General features: G+C 34.8%; 1 protein-coding gene across 1 annotated transcript; it reads left to right on the forward strand.

Annotated features, from left to right (window-relative positions):
- Positions 1 to 122: 122 nt before the first annotated feature.
- Positions 123 to 19,968, forward strand: LOC140162653 (peroxiredoxin-2-like). The gene is made up of 7 exons (XM_072185933.1): positions 123 to 288; positions 5,496 to 5,577; positions 8,039 to 8,180; positions 8,962 to 9,097; positions 10,372 to 10,475; positions 11,753 to 11,918; positions 17,100 to 19,968. The coding sequence occupies exons 1-7, from the start codon at positions 256 to 258 to the stop codon at positions 17,148 to 17,150; spliced, it is 714 nt and encodes a 237-aa protein (XP_072042034.1). The 5' UTR covers positions 123 to 255; the 3' UTR covers positions 17,151 to 19,968.
- Positions 19,969 to 22,895: the final 2,927 nt, after the last annotated feature.

Genomic DNA, 22,895 nt, shown 5'->3' on the forward strand with positions numbered 1-22,895 from the left:
TTCACATAAATAAACACATGTCAAAGGTCATGCACGTGGGTCAAATTTTATCGCAACTCTCAGGCAAAGTTCTACTTCACTAATACAAAAAGGTGGGTAAGGTCACTTGAATAATAAAAGGAGGACGAATAAAGCTGTCTGCTTTTGGACATGTCGTAAGGTTTACATGTAAATTACTGTTTATGTTTGTGTGAAGAGGTTTGGTTTAGCTTTAGCACTTGTATTTTTTAAAGAATCCTAACTCCAGGTTTACAGATGGCAGCATTCAAAAGAGTGTTTGGAGCAGGGGTAAGATAAATTGAAGAATATATATATATATCAATGTACATGATATTTTTTTACAATCATGAATAAATTAATTAATATGACTGTTTTATAACAATATCAACATCATCATTGTAAATTCACATTTATATTGCTTGTATTAAAGTATGAGTAAGTAAGGGTATTCACTTAAACAGGGATCTATTTTTTAGGTACGGTACGGTAAATACTAGAACACGGACCTATGATGTCGATGGATCAATGGATCCACATATAAAAAACTAGTAAAAATCAAAGACAAAGGCAAAGAAAGTATTGCTTCAATAAAAATCACCAGTTTAACTTACGATCGATCGACCACAGTAATTTTCACGATATGATACATCGTGTATTGCTGAAAGAATGAAACAGATTTTACCAAGCCTAATAAATGATGATCAAAAAGGTTTTATGAAAGGAAGGTATATTGGAGAAAATATAAGATTACTTTATGATTTAATTTTATACACAAAATTACATGACCAACCAGGTATGCTATTGCTTATAGATTTTGAAAAAGCGTTTGATTCCGTTTCTCATAAATTCATTTTTAAAACATTAGATTTTCTAAATATCGGTCCATCTTTTACAAAATGGATCAAACTTTTTTATAATAAAAGTCAATCCTCAGTTTTGGTAAATGGAAATTCCTCAAAACAATTCGATTTAGGTAGAGGTTGCAGACAGGGGGACCCTTTGTCCCCTTATATCTTTCTAATTTGTGCTGAAATGTTGGGCTGTCTCATCCGAAAAAATACTGATATATGTGGTATTACAGTTGAAAATATTAATTGTAAAATCACCCAATACGCTGATGACTCGACTGTGATCTTAAATGGAAGTAATGAAAGTTTACTACAAGCGTTAAAAACACTGGATTTGTTTGAGCGTTTGTCAGGGTTGAAAATAAACGAAGATAAAACAAATGTTGTGTATATTGGGTCACTTAGAGGTAGAAAACCAAACCCTGGCATTACAAATAAAAATCTAAAGTGGGTTGAAGACGGACAATTCTCTGCATTGGGAGTAGGCCTACAATTTTCAACCAATTTGGTTGAAATGGTTAATTTGAACTATGATAAGGTTATGGAGTTGGTGACAAAGGTAATGCATCATTGGTCTAAAAAGAAACTTAAGGGGTACTACACCCCTGGCCAAATTGAGCCTATTTTTACATTTTCTCAAAAAATCATACGCATTGGTGACAAGTAAGATATGTATATTACAGGGCAAGGTCTACATCTACTGCACTGAAAATTCAGCAACTCAAGTCAAGTAGTTATTGATTTATTGATCAAATATGGTTTTCCCTCATTTTTGATTGTAACTCCATAACTGTTGTCTGTGCTGAAATAAAATTTCCAGTGCAGTAGTTGTAGTCATTGCCCCTATAATATGTATATCTTACTTGTCACCAATGTGCTATAATTTTTGAGAAAAATGCAAAAATAGGCACAAAATTGGGCAAGGGTGTAGTACCCCCTTAACAGTTTTTGGAAGAATAACTATAGTTAAATCCCTACTGATACCAAAGTTTAACCACCTTGTTCTTTCAATTCCTAACCCGTCAAAAGACTTTATAAAAGATTTACAAAAGAAAATCTATAATTTTATTTGGAAAGGTACAAGAGATAAAATAAGTAGAGATCAATTGTCAAATGATTATTCTGAAGGTGGATTAAGATTGGTTAAAGTAGATTTATTCTTTGAAGCACTGAAATGTACATGGATTAGACGAATTGTAAATGGAAGTATTGATGCTAAAGGATTGATGTTTTTTCTATTTTAACTGGTATACATATTAATGATCTTGAAAAGGGCGCAAATTATACACTAAAAGTAGCAAAAAATTTCCAAAATGTTTTTTGGAAAGAAGTTCTTTTATCTTGGTCTAAGGTAAAGAAAAAACACAATCCTATACAATTGATGATGTGTTAAGATCATGTTTATGGGAAAGCGAATGGTTTAAGATTGGTGGTAAAGAAATAAATTATAAAAAATGGCGGACAGCAGGTATTGATTTTGTCTCTGACCTTGTCCATGTTAACCAAAACCGTTTTCTCTTTCTTCATGAAATTGAAACAAATTATGGATTACGGCTAAATTTTTTGGAATACAACAGTGTAATTTATGCAATTAAGAGTAATTTCAAGCATCTATTTCAGGAAAACGCTACATTTATTGCAATTCCTAAGCCGTTTATCCCATTTCATTTCAGTTTTATTTTAAAAGATAAAAAAGGTTGCAGATCAATCTGTAAACAACTTAAGGTGGCTGTGTACTCTCAGACATGCATGTAGTAAAAAGTGCAATAACTTTGTAATTATTCGCATAAGACATATAAAAGTATATATTTTTATAAAGGCAAGACATCAATAAATCTTAATATAAATACAGATTTGGGGTAAAAACAACAATTATGAAGAAAATCACAAAAAGTGAGTTTTTGGCAATATTTGTTAGGTACATCATAACAAAAAACACTCTTTCCAAAATATTTTATTTTGTTTTAGCTCAATCTTGAGGCTCCATTCCAAAAACGTTTTTTTTTTTTTTTTTTATATTGGCCTTAGTTTTTGAGATATATTGACCATATAAGGCATCAAATTGAACCTTTTAAAATTCACAAGCGCCTATTTGCACAAAATGATGCCTAAAATCGGAAATAGACCAAAATATAAAAAAATGAGAAAACCGTTTCTTGAGTCGATCATGCTTTTTACGATGATCATATTTGCTTACCTATAGATGCTGTATTTATTGAGTTATCGTGTACCTAAATCGTCATTTTACCGAGAAAATGAACATTGAAATAATGGCGTTAAAGTTTAAAGTGGTCACATTTTGCCCTTTCATCGAATCTCACAGGAGAATGCGGCAGTTTTCGTTTTCTACCTTATATTATGTGAACATCGGGTAAATCCACAGCCCGTTGAGAAGTTTGAGCGAAATCCATTCATAACTTGATATTCAAATCGAGAAAAAGAACTTGAAAAACCCACATTTTATCAGCTAAAAGCGGAGCCATTTGACCACTTGAAATTAGTGTTTCCAAAGGATCGCCACGCATGCAGATAAGCGTCGGCGTATGCGTAAGCGTATCTGTGCGTTAACAAATTGCGCGATACGCATCGCGATGCGTTGTTCTTGGCGTGTCACCACGCTGATACAACAAAGATTTTCTCTCTTTTAAAATTGCAAACACGAATGAAATAGTGAAATAAAATCCATAAAATAGCGCAGTTGGAGTTTATAAATCTGGATTTTCTTTCCTTGTATTTATAAAAACATAACAAAGTAACATATCGTGAAGGGTAAAAGTGTAGAACTCGACGGCCGCCGGATCACAAAAAAGCGTTAATGTCCTCAAAGATACCAAGAGCAAAACGAAAATGGGAAGTAAAATTAAATAGTAGCTTTTCAGATGATGAATGGAAGATATACTCTTTGTTGCCATTTAAATGTATAATGGATACAAAATTACGGTGGTTTCAGTACAGAATTTTAAATGGAATTCTTACCACAAATACATTTATGTTTAAAATTGGCAAAAGAAATGATAATATATACTTTTTGCAACGAGTAACCCGAAACGATAATTCATCTTTTATCAGATTGTAAAAAGGTTAAACCCATTTGGTCTCAGCTCGAAACCTGGTGTTTACAAAAACTTGGTATACCTATCACATTCAACCGAAATCATATTCTTTTCGGGACAGATTTAGGAAAACTAAATAGTGCTATCAATTTAATTCTCATTTTAACTAAGTTTTATATATACAGAAAAAGATGCCAAAATTCAACCCTTTCTTTTATCCCTCTTCAGAAGGAAATAGAATATTATCATAAATTGGAAAGATTCATTCTTTTAAAAGATTCAAAATACCGAGTTTATCAAAATAAATGGCAGGTTTGGAAGGGACTTTTCAACTAAACATTTTGTTCTTATTGTAAAAGCTAGACAATTCAAATGCTATATAAATATGTATGTGAGAGTGTGTGTGTGCTGGTACTGTTTATGTATTGTTTAATATTTAAAAAATACCTGGTGTATAAAAATCAAATTTCTGTATTTATCTGAGTAAACTATGATTGTAAAATGTACACTGAAAAAAAGAAAGAAAAAAAAAAAAAAAAAAAAAAAAATGATACACGTACATACACCATGCAGATCTGCATCTTTCATGTTTAATTCATTCACAGGAACCAACCATCGTATGCTGGTTCATGATGCACGCACGGTCCGAATCCATGTCCGTGTCCGTGTTCTAGTAGGGTCCGGTCCTACCGGTAAAACATGACTAATTAAAACCAATTGTTTGACCCAATTAATGAATTTTGTGATGAGAATTTTAAAGGATTTTAATACTAATCGCAGTTGGTTGTTCCATCTATTGCAATTACTTCTCACATCTGTCAAAGGTTGTAACACCCTCACAAAATCTCTGGTTTGTACAATGTCAAATTTGTCAATGTACAGGGTGTTTCAGTTCAGTTCTCAGTGCAGAAAACACCAATTTGCATTGTCTTTGCCTTTTGGTAAAATCATGATTATTTAAAGTTGATTTCCCATAAGAAATTGACCTTTAAGAATTGTTTCATCAAGAGCTATTTATTTTATGGCATGTTTTTGTGATTTTCCGCATTGATTGAGTGCAGCAACGGTAAGTGTCCCCTTCATGTCCGAGGGGGCGAGATGGAACAGCTAAATTTTGGCAAAAGCAACCAATGGGAAGCAGCGATCCATTGCTAGTGTTGTCATGCTGACCGAAAGAATAGAAAAGCTGCTCTTTCATGATGAGACTAATATGCTGTGTTGTTTTGCAATTGATGCATAATGCTGGCTGAACGTTTTTGACGATTTCAAGTCAATCTCTGGGAAGAATGTTACTACGGAAAGCGCTACATGACATTTTATGGTTTTCAGTTTGGCTTTCTTTACTCAAGAGTTTTAATTTGATACCGTAACCCTACAAAATGATTTGATGTTGCTGACAAATAGGAATTCACCTTTTCGGCTGGCCAAAAAATTACCCCCCCCCCATTTTACCGTACAATTTCAATAGAGACAAGGGCTAGATTTGTTTACATTCCAGTTTGGTAAATAGGGGAGGGGGATGAGAACCAGTCAGTGTTCATCCACCTACTTAATTAAGCTGTACGGTACATTATTATTCTTTTTGTTTTTCCAGTTATCCCTGGTTCATAGAGCGAGTGCCTTGAAGACAGTACCACAAACATCCTGGAAAACTGTGTCACGAACACTGAGTGTGTGTAAGTACAATGTACAATGGTAGCTGAAGTGGCTGGGAGAATTAGGTGGGTATCATTTTGATTAGGAGGACATGATGCCAAACTGTAGTGGGTATTATTATGCAGCTGACAACAAATGCAGTGTGAATAATTAATGATAACATGTTAAGTTTCAAATGAAATTTATTTAGTGATGGGATATAATACATCACAATTTTGGACAGGGATAACAATTGGATTACAGTCAGAATCACAAATGAATGAACTCAGAGTGGCATTTTAGATACTATGTTGTTTTATGGTTAAGGTGGATTAGGTGGTACTACACCCCTGATAAAAGTTGTGAATAATTTTGCAGTTATGTATATTATAGGGGCAAGGAATCCAATTACTTCACTGAAATTTCAGTGATTCAAGGCAAGTGGTTCATTATATATTAAGAAATGAGGTACATTCTAGCGGTACCTCTTTTCTTATCATAAATAATGTACCGCTTGTCTTGAGTCCCTGAATTCCAGTGTAGTAACTGGATTCCTTGCCCCTATACATGTATACATAACTTTTGTTACCAGTGTGTTATTATTTTTTGAGAAAAATGCAAAAATAGTCACAAATTTATCAAGGGGTGTAGTACCACCTTAAGTGGCGAAATGATTCACTGAGATTTCAAATTTACATGTACATGTAGGTCCTCAAGTGTAAACAACAACCACCTTCACGCAGTGGCATAATCAGGTTTTGAATCAGGGGACTGAAACTTGTGAATATACCAACAAAAACATGGTTTTACCTGATGAGTGTTCTTGTCAGTGTCCCCCCCCCACTTTTGTAGCTTTAAGTGACATACTAGCCAACATTTCAGAATCAAAACTTTGCAATATTTATGTGATAAACTGGGCCCAAATTAGGTGAAATTTGGACTGAAACAAGCCAAAAGGTAGAGCGCATCTCATATTTTGGCCAATTATGGTTTAATATTGGTACACAATCCCAGGACCGTCATCAGTAATGAACCAATAAACCATACCGTGAGGGCTAGCCCTCTGGCTACGACACTGCCCACACACACACATCTCACAGTATGTGTGTTTATAACCAGAAATCACCTTCTCTGGTTTAACCCCATGAGAACTACCTGCCGATTGGTAAAAAAGAAGTTTTCATTATCAATTGCACCAGCAATATTGTTAGAATAATTTCACTACGCAAAAAAATTGGGGTGAATTATTTGCAAAGCTCCTTTGTGATTGGTGATTAAAGTGAAAATATCATGTAATTGACCAATCAGTGGCAATGTTAGATCGGCAGGTAGTGCTCAAGGGGTTAACACTCACCATCATTTTAGGAACATGTTAACATTTTTGACAACACATCGTCTATCCTCCTGAGTGCACACATTTCAACTTTTGTGTCTTCAGTAAGGCTATCATGGGTGTGAGCCTGCATGCTCAAAGTTAACTTTTTTCATGAGGGAAATATGATTTTACATGTAGGTTCAGTTTTTATCAATTTTAAGATATGTGGCCATGTGTTTTGAGTTGGTAGATTTTTCGGTACTCAAAATTTCCAATTTTTTTCCTCTTTGAAAATGCATGCTTTTTGATACAAATATAATTGTTTGTTAACTAAACCCATAAGTACAAGAAAAGTATACATTTTCTGACAGGAAATTAAACAGGGAATCCAAAAATGATATTAGTTTCCCAGTAGGAAGATTGGTTAGGGAGGTAGTGGAAGTTGAATAGCAACATTTTCCATAAAAAATGTTTGATCTTCAGTGGGATATATTTTTTACATATTATACCCTATGCTGAAAAGAACATCATATTTGAGTTCCTTGGCTCAAGAGCTTTAAAAAAATGTATACTTTTATTGTGATACCTGCTACAGGTTTCCCTGTGTGCGAACATATTTGAAACGCACATTTGAGGCATTCCGAATAGGGATTTACACACAAACAGTGCAATTTAAGGTATTTTCTGTAATCAAGTGATTTGCACTAAAAATTCACTAAATTTTAGGTCAGAGTTACCTTTTTTAGTTTCTAAATAATTGTTCTTAAGTCTTTACAACATAAAACCAATTAAAAGAAGCAAATATCAATATACCCCCATTTTTTTGAAATTTTTAGTTAAATTTACATATCAATCCTCCATATCAATCCTCAGCTCCACCCGTCAATTTTTCACTAAAATCAAAATAACTTGAGAATGGTAAATATGCTACATAAAATGTTATGGTATCAATACAAAGGTCTCATCAAAAGCTTTAAATTGATAGGTAATTTGTCTAGGTAGCTGACACCCTTGACTTAAAAATAATAACAATTAGCACAAAAAATCTCGCACAAAAGTACTGCTCCATCCTATTGGTGTACCCAGTTTAAAACGCATGGCCATGTATGTTCTGCATACATGTAAATTTGTGTGCACATTTCTATTAGATCAGCATAACTTCTTGTTATTTCTTCCATACTTTGCAGCATCCCATTTACACCAAGTCAAAGTTCAACATGCAGCCCCAGGGTTCCAAGGCACAGCAGTAGTTGATGGAGAATTTAAAGAAATCAGACTTGACGATTATAAAGGCAAATATCTGGTGCTGTTCTTCTATCCACTTGATTTGTAAGTAACCAGTGGCGTAGATTTAAATTACATTAGGGTGGAGGAAGATGGTGTACAATCCTTAGTGAACTTGTATTTTCCTAAATTGAGGCCTATGTTAGCCTTAACACTGCACAATCTAACAAAATCTTTTATAAAAGGAAATCCATTGCGCATTATGCGCAATCACCCCAAGTCATACAGACTGAATTGCTGGCCGGGCCAGCAAAACCCCTGTGGTCATTGCGGTTGGTGATCGTGTGCTTGGTATGGGAGGGGCCTAAGGTTGAATCCTGTGGGTACCAATTAAGTGACTTTGTTCATCTTCTCTCCTGTTTAGTTTCTTCTTTCCCTTTCCGATAGTTAAAAACCAAACAGGGGGAGATGAGCCACTTATGTTATGGGTTGCTGTGCCATGAAAAAGTTTGACTACCAGTGTTACTGTTAGGCAATCTTTAGGTAAATTTTAATTTAAAATGAACATTACAAAATGAATTTTAATTTAAAATGAACATAACAAAATATACTTCATCAAACATTTGGTATTTACCAGCTGGCTATAGAGACCTGTATAAATGTGCTGGCAAGGTGATTTCATGGCTTACCTAGATGTTCAGACATATATTTGAGTCTTTAATTGTCAACAAAATTTTGCCTTACTTGACCCATGCACTTGTGGCAAATATTTGAAAATCTCAAGTTCACACTTAGTTGAATTCTGGTAGGCATGTTAGGAACGCCATCATATACATGTGCTATTCACAGTTGCTTTTGCATAATTAATTATGTTTTGTATCTACAGCACATTTGTGTGTCCAACAGAAATCATTGCATTTAGTGACAGGGCAAATGAGTTCCATGATATCAACACTGAAGTAGTTGGCATATCAGTAGATTCACACTTTAGTCATCTAGCATGGATCAATACACCAAGAAAGGTAAAATATACAAATATTGTAGTGACAATACAAGATTAATTTAGAAAAGAACAGAAATGGGTAGTAGGAAAAATGTATGATGTAGCGAATTGTCACAAGTTTTCCCCCCAAGGCTCTATATAATAAATTTCAGGAGAGTAATTTGACTCTCACCCCACATCTGTATAGAAATATTCAGTAAAATAACCTGTGTCTCAAACATGGTCAAGCTTTTATCTTCACTCGGAATTGCTTTGAGACTCGAATACAATCTCATGGTTAAAAGGCGAGTGCACTATACCCAAAGAGGACTTTCCCTTCTAGCCTATGATGACATTAATGCACTTATACCCCAGTGATAGTATGCAGTTGTACTAGCATATGAACAGCGAATCACATCCTCTCTATCAATTTTCATAGCATCAAGCTGATCAATCAGTAACCATCACAAGTTGAAAAATACCGCTTTTCACATGAACTGCTTTGATCATTGCTGAACAAGTTGATCTATAATTTAGCACTTCTCTCGATCATCAACCTTCTCAAATAGTTATTAACATCAATGGATCTCCTGAAAATATTTTTATGTAATTTGCACACAAATAATGTTGTGATTGATTGGTATAAATGCCAAAGTGTCAAGCAATTTACAGCTTTTCACAAACAATTTCCATCACTCAATCAAGTCAGTTCGGGGGCACTGCTAATTCAAAGACGTCTCTGATATCAAATACTCTTGAAGCATCATGTTACATAACAGTATCATATTTCAGTGACGTCTCATAAATCACATACTCCCTAGTTTCAAAACCCAGTCGCAAACGATATTAGTAATTTTGGTGAACGTGCCAGCGCAGTGGGAATAACTTGTGTATAGGCCTTATCAGGGTTGTAGCTAGCCCAAGTTGAGCATGTTGAGTGCATGCTAATTTTACTATCCAATTCATGAAATGGATAGTAAAATTGGGATTTTTTTACTTCAAAACATTTGATTTTGGCCATTGCAATCTAAGTGTGTTCTGGGACCATTTGTCAGAATTTGCACAGATAGATTTAATTTTTGCACAGGTAGATATTTGCTAAACATAGGAAATCTTATTCTAATACACTCAGCTTTGTTCCGATGTGCTGCATCGAGTGCCGAGCTGTCAACAAAGCTCGACGTATGTGATATCACAGACCCCAGTATGTGAAATCACTGACCGTCTTTGAAATCAGAGGCGTCCGTTTATTACGAGTGCCCCGAACTGAAGTATAAATTCAGCTCAGGTACTTTTCATTTGGTTTGTTTTTAGCAAGGAGGCCTTGGTCAGATGAAGATCCCACTTCTGTCAGATTTCAACAAGAAGATGGCATCAGAGTATGGTGTGTTGATAGAAGGAGCTGGCATAGCTCTCAGGTTAGTAACAGATTGGGCTATTCCATTTGAAATTCCTACACCCCCTTTGGAGGACATGACCTTAATCTTCCACAGAGGGCGTAGATTTCAAATGGAGATGTCCAATTGTCCATTCAGGTAACCCCATTTAGAACCCTGAGATACAAGCACTTCTCAAACAATGGGACAAACTCAGCATCCGCAATAACATTTTGTATCATACAATCCATGTCTTCCATTGGGGTTGCAGGGATTTCAACTGCAAATTTGCAGTTGAAATCCCTGCAACTTTTAGCCCATTTATACTGGCCTGGCATATAATGATCTTCCATCAGTTTCATCATTATCCTGGGAAATAGTTTAATTTAATATGGTTTCCATACTGATCCTAGCTGAAATACCGTAAAACCTTGTCTACAAGCATATAAAGTGCTTCTGATGAAAACTTAATTAATCCAGGCGCCATTATGGAGTTTGGGCAAATAAATGACAGATCCAAGCATATTCAAACAAGTATTATTATAACACCAATCTATTGTAATGGCATATTTACGCATGTATCGTATTAATTTATATCTTTCATTGAAAACACTATATGTGCTTGTAGACGAGGTTTTACGGTACCCCTATAAAAATGGTTCTTGGTGGTGATTTTCTTCAATTTGTAGTTCTCCTTGCCTGGGGCTCATAATTATTGCACACCCCCTTATAGACAAATCCGATTCCACACATTCCTACACCTCAACGGCAGCCATTAGAGTGGGCCATCCCACCTGAAATGTGAAATGATGCAGGCTTTGTGAGAATTTTAAACTGCATATATGTGTTCCATCACTTGTATGACAAAAGGATGCTCAAAGTTTACAATGCAATACAATATGTGACACGATCTGGTCCATGAGGGCCAAAGGCGGCAAAAACTGAGATAAAGGTAAAAATATGGAGTAAAAAAACAATGAAATACATAAGAAAATAGACATCAAAAAACTTCATAACTTTAGAACTAAGTATGCTAGACCTTTGGTACTTTCAGTAAATGATACTATTGTATAATGTAATAATTACAGGAACTCAATTTTCAAAAATGCCTATTTTTGGCGCCATGATCCAGATTGTGTCACATATAAGATTGATTTTGAAGCGGTGCTTTTCCACCCAATTAGGCAGTTACAACACCAGTTTGGTGCGAATGGCCCCCAGTAATGGCTGAATGAATTCTGACCATCACTTGGCTCGTCGTATTAGTGCTTTCTTAATTTGATGCACATTTTTTTTCAATCTCTTTCACATCCACACAGAGGGCTGTTCATTATTGATCCAGAAGGCACAGTGAGACACATGAGTGTGAATGATTTGCCTGTGGGGAGGTCTGTGGATGAGACGTTACGTCTGGTGAGAGCCTTCCAGTTTGTCAACAAGCATGGGGAAGTGTGTCCAGCAAATTGGACTCCAAACTCAGATACAGTAAGTTAGATCTCACACCATGGGGGGACGTCAGTATTGCCCCTATTTTTACGCTCCCTCTCCTCCCTTTCCCTTTTCTTTTTCCCTCCCCTTTCCCTTCTCTTTCTGTTCTCTTTCTCCCTCCCTCTCCTTCCCCTTCTTTCTCTCTTTTCTCCCCTTCTTCTCGTCCGCATTTTTGCGTTTCTCCGTCCCCATTTTAGGTGTCGGGGGCAGTCTGCCCCCTGGCTACGCTACTGGTGCAGTGTTAGTGTACACTTCTATGGTTTGCATATATATTAAAGGCGTTGGTTTTTATCTTTCTTTGTCTTTGTCTTGTTCCACCCCCATCAAGTTAGCATACCTAGCTCAAATCTTTCAAGTACTTTTAGGTAAATGCCCCAAACTGGAAAAATATGGCCCTTGTCATCCCACTTGCCATAAGGCCCCCAAAAAAAATTTGTTTGTTTGTCCACGTCCGACCGACCGTGTACCCTGGTCCCGACCGTTTTTTTTTTTTTTTTTTTGGAATTTTTTTTTTTGGAATTTTTCAAAAAAAAAAAAAAAAAACTTTAAGTTTTTTATTTTTTCGGTTTTGTAGTGTCCCTGGACCTACAATCTACGAAAAAAGTCCTTGGAACGCTTGGTACACTCTGTCGAAATCCCGTGCAGAATTTCATATGATCATGGAAATAGCGTATATTTTGCCTGGAAACAAGCATGATATCTACAACAATGATTTACCCTTCCCTCTCCCCATCAATCAATGTTGGAACACATTGGGAAACCGCTGAAGACATTGGCATTTCTCAACATTGAGCGGGGAGAGGGGGTGAGAATTTTCCATTATTTACACGCAAGCGTTCCAAGACATATTTCGTTGATTGTCTCTACCGAATGCAAAATATTTCATATAAATTTCGTTTTTGTATCATAACTCAAAAGCGGAATGTCGTATAAAGCTTCATATTGCACACGATTAGAGAGTGGATATTGGGCTTTGGAATCATATCAAAATTGTTGAATAAGAAATTGGTTTATTTAGGGAGTGGTCACTGAAACCATCCCCTATGCTAAACTACACACGTTTCGTAATTATGGCTCTAAACTGCTCTAAAATGTCATTTTTGTCCCATAACTTAAAAACAAAATGTTGTATGAGCTTCATATTGCACATGATTTGGAAGTATATAATGTTCCTTTGAATCATAATAAAATTGTTGATAAAGAAGTTGGAATATTTAGGGAATGGTCACTGAAAACACCTCCTTTGCTAAATTACACACATTTTAAGTAATTATCTCGTTTTTGTCGTTTAATTCAAAAACACTACAAATATAATTTTTAAAGAAATATTACAATGTTTGCAGCATGTTTTTTAAAAGTTTTTGAATTTTATTAAAACGTTCTGTACCCTTTATAATATAACCTAACATGTAAATGTTTTCTGTAAAACTTGCGTTTGCTGAGTATAGGCCTATCCGAGCGAATCAGAAAGATTATGATGTAACAATTTGAAACAACTCATTTCTGACTATTGTTTATAATAAAATACGCTTTTGCGGTGAAAAAAAAAAGAAAACAACAATTAAATACACTTAAAGAAAAATCGACCACCACGGGGACTCGAACCATTCACATCAATCAATAGTCAAAAGATTATGAGTCGAAGGTCTAAACCGTTGCGCCACGCTGTCATTTCATAATCGAAGTAATCAGTTTTGGTCTTTATAGTAGTCAAGTATCGGGAAAGTGTAAACCTGTCACAGTGGAAATGGCAAAGTGCATCAGTTTACCATAATGACAAAATGGTCCAAAATCGGCATTTTATGGTTTTTAGGCCGCGTCTCATGAAGCGTGACGTTTGTTTACCTTGGCTATACCAATTGAGAATGTTTGAATACGAAAGGAATGACAAATTGATCGCATTTATGACATTTGTTAACAGTTTGCCATTTTGAATTGAAATAAATATCTATACGTATATATTAATATCAATGCAGGGCAAACTGCTCAGTATGCACGTTATTCAATGTAGCAGTTTACCATTACAGATTACCATTATGGGTTTACACTTTACACCCTTTGACTATTCGTGTTTTAATTGCGTGAATCATTGCTAAATTATGCATTCATTATTTTCTATGCTTCTTTTTTCTTTCTTTGTATCATAACTAAAGAAAGAAAGAAAGAAAGAAAGAAAGAAAGAAAGAAAGAAAGAAAAAAGGAAAAAAAAAGAAAAAAGAAAGAAAGAAGAAAGAAAAATGAATGAATGAATGAATGAATGAATGAATGAATGAATGAATGAATGAATGAATGAATGAATGAATGAATGAATGAATGAACGAAAGACATTTGAAGTAAATAAAAACATGAACGTGGAAAAGAGTTGAAGTGACCGCTTATAGGTTCAAATTGCAAGCAGCTTAATCACGAAGCTCCGTGGCCAAGTGATTAAGGCATAGGTCTTGTAAACATGAGGTCCTGGGTTTGATTCCCAGGCGGTATTACTTTTTCTGTTTCATTTATTATTTGCGACGGTGAACCCGGTGAAAATATTTGTTTATCATAAATACATGAAGTATACATTTTTGATTTATTTTTTCTGTCTTTCTTTCTTCCTTTCTTTCTCTATGTTTGATTAATTAATTTAATTATTTCTTTCTTTCCTTCCCAAAAGCCCCCAAATAAAATACTTTCCGATTTAAATGTGATATTATAATAGTCCTACAAGCCTCCTCCACCCTACCCCACATACATCCCACGCCCAACACCTCGCACGCAAACACCCCCACATTATACACTCACCCCATACACAAAAATGTGAAGCACAAATCTGCTGAAGATAGTTGTTACATCATGTCAAAAACAAGTTAATGCTATCTACTGAAGATAGTCGTAATTTATTATTTACTTCCTTACAATCTTAACGTACATGCGGTTTTAGTATTTAATTAAAACTCATTTTTCTGTTTTCTAACACTCGTTCATCTATCTGACAAGTGCTTTGAAGGTGAACTTTAAATATTAATTTTAAAAATAAATTAAACAACTCGGAATCATGCAGCTTAGAGCCGTGATACGATTTCTCGGTTTTGAGATATAGCATAAAAATGTCATTAAATGCGTGTATGTTAGGGTATGGGGTGTTTCAATGTCCACTCCCTGAACCAACCAATTTCTTTATCAACAATTGTATTATGATTCCTAAGTACATGGTCTGCTTCCAAATCTTGTGCAATATGAAGCTCATACAACATTCTGTTTTTGAGTTATGGGACAAAGAGGCGACATTTTAGAGCATTTTAGAGCTATAATTGCGAAATGTGTGTATTTTAGCATAGGGGGTGATTACAGTGACCACTTCCTAAATAAACCAATTTCTTTATCAACAATTTTGTTATGATTCCAAGCATATAATCCACTCTCAACTCGTGTGTAATGTGAAGCTCATACGACATTCCGTTTTTGAGTTATGAGACAAAAACGAAATTTAGATGAAATATTTTGCATTCGGCAGAGACAATCTCTGAAAAAAGTCCTTGGAGCGCTTGGTACACTCTGTCGAAATCCCGTGCAGAATTTCATATGATCATGGAAATGACGTATATTTTGCCTGGAAACAAGCATGATATCTACAACAATGATTTACCCTTGCCCTCGCCCCATCGATCAATGTTGGAACACATTGGGAAACCGCTGAAGACATTGGCATTTCTCAACATTGAACGGGGAGAGGGGGGTGAGAATTTTCCGTTATTTACACGCAAGCGTTCCAAGACATATTTAGTTGATTGTAGACCTAAATGCTAGGATCATTCATGGTTGACCTAAAAAAAAAAAAAAAAAAAAAAAAAAATTTCAAGATGTTTTGTATTTTTAATATGAAAATTGATAAGTTGTATTCATGTCATAGTCTATTAATGATTTCAAAATGCATTGAATTTGAATGCATTTTGAAATCATTAAAATCCGTAACGATCGATCGACAGCATCATCCCCGATTTTTTTTTCATTGTTGATGAGGTTTTGGTATCACATAATAGATACTATTTTTCTCATTACTATCCTGAAATTTGACGCTCCAAGTCGATGTATTTCGAGAAATCATGAATCACAGCGGTTTTACAGGTATACCAGTTTGTAAACAATGGTAAATACTTTGGAATTCTGGGAGGAATTATGAGCGAAATATCAGTCACCGCAACAGCTACTTTGGTTTCAAGCGTCATACACATTCTGTGAAAAAGCGAACCACACTAACTGCTGAGGAGACGGTTTGCCGTATATAGTTATTAAAGCGGCAAGAGTAAGCGTGGTGTGCTGAATAGCTCAATTGACTAGCGTTTGTTTTTTACCGAGAGGTACCGGTTCAAAACCCGGTCTCGGAAGGTTTTTTTTCCTCTCCATTTTACCCAAACTTTTTTATATTCATTTGAAATGTACATATTGCAAGGGAAATATATTTTGTTTCCTTTTTTTCTGAAAGCGGTACGAAAATAAAAACATTTTCCGTTCAATACGGGCGGGCATTGTACAGCATGTCAGCATTCGTCATTGCCTGCCCAGAATGCAATTCACGTATACCAAGGTATTGGATTGCAAATTTGGCTATTTATTCACATTTACGCTGAAAATGCTCTCGTTTTTTCACAAAGCAGCATAAAGGAGGCGATATTTGATATTATTATGTAATTTTAAAGACAATCCATATCCAAAACCAATAGGGTTACCCCCCTTTAATAGAGTATGACATGAATACAAAGTATCAATTTTCATATTAAAAATACAAAACATCTTGAAATTTTTTTAATTTTTAAAATTTTTTTAGATCAACCATGAATGATCCTAGCATTTAGGTCTAGGTCCAGGGACACTACAAAACCGAAAAAATAAGCAACTTTTTTTTTTTTGTTGTTGCAATTTCGGGTACCCGGTTACCCGCCCGAAAAATGTGCTGGGTACCTGGGTACAAAATTACCCGAAAATGCCAGGCCTATGCAGAACCATCTCAAGAGTTAAACCAGTGAAGTGCTGTGTGTTTGGACTTATTTATCAGTCTTGTCAGTTGTCAGTTTCAAGTGCAATATCTGTAAAAAAAATTTAAAAAAATCCGACCTACCGACCCAACTATTTCATAAGCCTTTATGGACAAGCAATTTTTTTTTGGCCTAACCTAATTTCTTGTTTCTGTTCTTTACACAGATCAAACCAGACCCAGAAGGTTCCAAAGACTACTTCGCAAAAGTCAACTGAGAAAATTGCAATATACTCTAGCTCCACTTCATATCAACCTGACCTACTGAGTACAAATCCCAGTAACTAGTAATGCTTCAACAAACCAGCTCTAAAGGAAACTCTTAATGTCAGCTCTGAAATCATGGTCATTTTCATGTCGACTATATATGTCAACTATATCAGTATTTTGTGATCTTTATTTATTTTGCACGTTACAGGGTATATGGGTGTTGTGCATTATATAGACAAGTATTTCCTTTTTTGTATTCAACATGGTTGTTTTGTGTTTGTCTGTTTAATAGACCTGACCTGATTTCACAAAGACATGCACACAACTAACCTTTTTGGTAATTTGCAGAATCCTTTGGTTGCTGCATAGATCATCACTGCACGCGTTGAGCTGGTCGAGATCTAAAATAGGGCAGTAACAATGACCACATATATGACACAATTTGGTCCATGGAGGTCAAAGGTGGCAAATTTGAAATTGAGATAAAGGCAAAAATATGGAGTAAAAAACAATAAAATACATAAGAAAATAGCATCACAAAACTTCATAACTTTAGAAGCAAGTATGCTAGACCTTTGGTGTTTTCAGTATACGATACCCTGATATTACTAAAAAGTAATAATTATATATAGTAACTCAATTTAAAAAAAATGCCTCCCTCTGGTCTCCATGGATCGTGTCACATATAGTGTTGTCTGAATCACATACTGTGTGATTTTTATTATCATTGTTGCATTTCATGTTATTTTATATTTCAGCATACTTCTTTCTTTTATGAATGGACATGAGATTGTAATCTTGTGATAATACCTCGAAATTATTATGTGAAGTCAAAATTTACAGTGTATCATATCACTATTCTAAGATGAAAATAATTTAAAAAAATCATGTTTGGCAGGCTTTTGAGATTGTTACCTTGTGCAGCGCTCTATGTGCCCATATACAATAAGATGATATTACAATAGTTTTTTGTCGGATACAGGGTATACATGATATATACATTTAGGTCTTCAGTGCATAGTAGTGTGATATGCATGTGTGTGAAACTTTTAAACCAAAAACAAAATAAGTATTATGTAGTTAAGAAAAAAAATTGTCCTCGCACTTTCCATAGACAAAACAGTCTGTCAGATTAAATTTTTAAAGATCATAGGAAAAACACATGTATAGACCCAATTAGTTTAATAAAAGAAGCCTAATAGATTTGAAATGGGATATTTCTCTACCATATCACGAATTCATGTTGTAAAACAGTTTAGAAATGTGAAGAAACTGTTTAGAAACTTCAGGATATCAAAATTCTGAAAGCGAAAAATTAATATTGAATATATAGTGTTGGTATTCATGTTAAAAAAGAAAGAAAATTCAAGATTTTCAAGATTAGGGTAGTCGGGCGAGGACAAGCAAGCAGTATTGTGAAACCAGTTCTTTTTTGTGTGTGAACCTCAAACCAAAAATCATGGGTCTTTAAAGGCCAATTTTGTTGGCCAGGCCAAATATAAGGTCAAAGTAAGTCTGTGGTAAGTTGAAACATGATACATGTACCTATCATACAGCAAGAAATCTAAATCTTGGATAATAGCCCATCATGCAATGGGACTGTACACATATGTAAATAAAGGTCATCTGAGTGAATTTGCATTGTGGTTGAGTTTTAGGTAAGATTTTTGAAAGAAACTGCAATTTTAAAATGAAGAGCTTGTTTCCAAACCACTGCACAGTTTAAACAATACTGTTTGAGGCCTTTGGTTCCCAAATGAGAACAATTCTGTATATTGTTTACCAGCATTGTTGTGCTTGTTGATGGTACAACTCATTGTTGCTAACCCGGTGTCGTCACTTAACATTAAAAGGCGTAACGCATGATCGTTCCCTAAGTAAAAAATACCCCCTATTTTGCGCGGTTTCAAGAACATTTTCGTCATTATTTACCCCTATTTTACACTTTAAAACGGGTACAAATTAGCCTTAAAAATACCCCTATTTTTTGCATTTCAAGTACACTTTTACAAAAGTACCCCTTTTTTAACATTTCAAGAACACACACAGAAACACTTGTTCTGATTCATTGTCTTTTCTGAGAACTCTGTTGTCCTTTAATATATAAATGAGGAAAATAACAGAAAAATATATACAAATACATCCAATAGGATGCATCATCTGTTTTTACATTTGTATGATACAGTTATCAACAATGTAATTTTTCCTCCTTTTTTTTTTTCAAAATAAAGCTTGAATGTGACCAATACATAAACTGACTGACGAAAAATTACGAACTCTGGCATTTGCCACAAATTCCCTCACTCAAACCACTAATATCAGCCCCATCTTTAGATATTTTCAAGAATAACCTCTAGCTTGCCGGTCACCAAATAGTTAGCGATTTGCGATTTTCGCCCTGCTGACTTCAACTTCAGAAGGTTCAGAAGGAACAATTCCTTTATGATCAGGTGCCATTTCAAAGAGTTTGTGGCCTGGTTTGTGGGTACCCAGTTTGTCAAGGGTCCGGAGGCCGGGCGCGTCATTAATAAAGCCGATGAAAAAGGTCCCATGGAATCAGCGGCCAAACTGGGTAAGTCCCCAGTGACGTAATCGGTGTAAACAAACCATGAAACAAATAAAACCGAGTCGAGCGTGTTGCTGAATATTTAGGCCGGGATATTAGGAAAGCAAGTTTCACAAAACTGAAATCCGGGAGTAAATTGAGCGAGAAATGGTAAGATTTCTTGGGATTTCAACATTATCATGATTCACAAAAATATGTACCCTATTTTTTTTATTTCGAGTACACCGTTGTCAAAAACAACCCTATTTTTTAAACATTTTATGTTCGCGAACATAGTTTAAAAATAACCCCTATAAAAGTATGTCTGTGATATTTTAATTCTTCTACATGCTCGCTATGAATTGAGCAATGCAGTTTTTGCCAAAGCTCACTACCATTCATAAGATGCTGTGAACTACCAAATCACAACAGTTTAAAATAATTAATAACCTTAAGTTTTTTATTTATATTTTTTTGTTTTTAAAGCTTGTAATTTTGTTATTATTTTTAAGTTACTAGGTACATTAGTTATCTTGTTTTTGCAGCTGTAATGTTTTAGTATTAGTATGTGCTCAGTATTTTTAAGTATTTCATAGTATTTTAAAGTTATTTATGCAGTGTTTAGTTTATTTAGACCATTTTGCAACTTGTTTAACATGTTGACAAGAAAAATAAAAATGTACTATTGGCAGCCTAAGTAAACCAAGTTCAAAGGCATTGTTTGCAATATTTACCAAACCCAAGCATAAAATGTTTGGTTTAAAACTACTCTATATACATTGTGTGAATTCAATACTGTTATCAATAAATAAAAACGGATCTGATTCTGGAAAATATCTTGTGAATTTGTTTTATTTACATGTGAAGACCGCAACAGACTCCAGAGTACTTGAAGTAGAATATTCCTTGTAGCATGTCTTTGTTATTTATTCTATTCCCTATAATGTTCAAGGAAATGATGTTAGATGGTATAAATCAAAAATATGTTATGTAGAATTTAAAACTGATTTTATGTCAATAAACATTACTGGAGATAGAATGGGAATAGATTAAATAACGAAGACATGTTACACCGAAGATTCTACATCCATTAAAAAGTTTGTAGTGGCACTAAGTTGTATTTGGTAGCTTTTCATACTTTTAAAGATGTCAAAAAGATACATATATATACTGCACCAAAATAGACAATAAAACCAGGGATGAAAGTTTACTTTTGACAAAAAGCCTGAAAAACTGTGAAAATGACCAGAATGGCCCTAAAATGGGCTGTAAATAAAAGAAATTGCACGAATCTGGACAACAAAAAAGCCTGAATTCAGGAAAAAAACTTGAAAACCTGCATCCCTGTCAAACTAAATTACAAAATAAGATATTTGGTAGATAAAGCATTTTGTTCGGCGTATTTGGATACCTCATTCTTTACGATACGACTTTATTTTCCTAACTATAGCAATTTGAATTTTAAAAAAAGAGCTTTTCAAAAGTGAAAAAAATTTATGTTGATTTTCCCTCCCAAGCACACAGATATTGATCACATCGGAGTGAGCGTTCAACCGTTAGGCTTTATTGAAACTGTAACATTAGCAGAAATTGCCTTGGAGGAAATAATTATCTAAATTTGTCACTATTGTAACTACCATGTCATTAAAATGAGTGTAGCTAAATTTGCATTGTGCATCTATCAACTACTTTATTATGCAATTCTGATTGTGTCTTTAAAACAAGGCTTTTTTGTTTTAAGTGTTCGGATATTTTGGAACTAAAATATATAAACATGGATAGTATTTTGTATTATTCTTGCTATATTCTTGCATTCTCACCAAGGAAGGAAATAAATGACATAACAAGATCAGGTATTGGTGTAGGATGGGTTACATAAGTGCGGACTTTCTTTATGCGAGTAGTTTATATTATTTATAAAATAATTAAGTGATGACACAAAATAAGCTAAGAGTTCAAAGTTCATGTTTTGTTTACAAATCTTTAATAATTCATCACTTCGATGAACGAAATGTACATACATGTTCAAAAGCCGTCATATCAATTCTCAATTTGACAATATATTGGTACTTACTTGGATCACCGTCTCAAGATAACTAACACTAATGAACTCATACCCACAGGCATAGCTCAATGACCTCACATTTAACAAGTTAGCTCAAATTTTGTGGAACATGAGTTTTTTGTACCCAATACATCTAAAGGTCATTCTTTGAGTGTACTAGCATATTGGAGGCCAAGGAACTGTGTCACTATAATAGGAATTCCATTTGAATGAACGCAGCTTTCGATAGCGTGACATTTTTTTGCGTGATATACCGCGCAATGTACGCCAGCGTGTGCGACTGTGCGTGAGTAACACTGAAGTGAATCCAACCATGCCAATGCACTCTTGATTGGTTAGCATTGTATCCATGGTCGTGCATTCGTGTTGTAGTTTGGAAATACGCGATATACGATCGAGCTGGATCGAGTACAGCTGTTGAAAGCTGCGTTCATTCAATTGAAATTCCTACTATAGAGATTGTCATGTTTGAGATCTTAGTGTAAGGCTAATGAAAGTTGATCCCCAGTTTCCCGTTACATAGTTTTTCATGACTGGGTAGGTGACTGTTTCATTATTCATTATTCATTATTTTCAAACTTTCATTATCGGTGCAAAGTTAATACGGAATGCTATGTTTTGAGGCCCAAATAAAAAAATAAAGTATAGTAATGACCATGCTTCACTCAAATATTTTACCAACTTGGTCTTCAAAACAAACAGAACACACCTCCTCAACATCTAAAGAAACTTGCACGATGGACTGTGACAACTTGCTTTCCCCAACACAGCACCTCACTATCGAGAGATCAGACAGCGACAGTCCGGCAAATAAAACATTAAATGATTGACCAATGTCGGTTGTAATAATTGTCCACGGCAGTCGGACCTTGCCCTCCTCCTCCACCTTCACGGAAATCAACATGTTTATCAAAAACACCAGTAGGGGAAAGTAAATTGTCACAGTCAAAATGAACAAATAAACAAAATTGAAAGCAGAAATAAACTAAATCTGATAATTCGAACGTTCACATGGAGGTTGCTGGTAAAAATCATCACACAGGGTGCACGTGTTAATAATAAAACAATCATGCAAGAAATTGACAAATAAATCATTATTAAATACATATATTTGTAAGAAAAGCAGAATAAATTTGACTTTAA

This window comes from Amphiura filiformis, chromosome 10 (genome assembly GCF_039555335.1).
Source record: "Amphiura filiformis chromosome 10, Afil_fr2py, whole genome shotgun sequence".
In the NCBI taxonomy this organism is placed as follows: Eukaryota; Metazoa; Echinodermata; class Ophiuroidea; order Amphilepidida; family Amphiuridae; genus Amphiura; species Amphiura filiformis.

Bases quoted from the DNA above. Each gene is read 5' to 3' on its own strand.
- LOC140162653 (XM_072185933.1), top strand. From the start codon at position 256: ATGGCAGCATTCAAAAGAGTGTTTGGAGCAGGG. The intron at 8,181-8,961 runs GTAAGTAACCAG...TTGTATCTACAG, and splicing joins TTCTTCTATCCACTTGATTT to CACATTTGTGTGTCCAACAG. The intron at 10,476-11,752 runs GTTAGTAACAGA...ACATCCACACAG, and splicing joins GGAGCTGGCATAGCTCTCAG to AGGGCTGTTCATTATTGATC.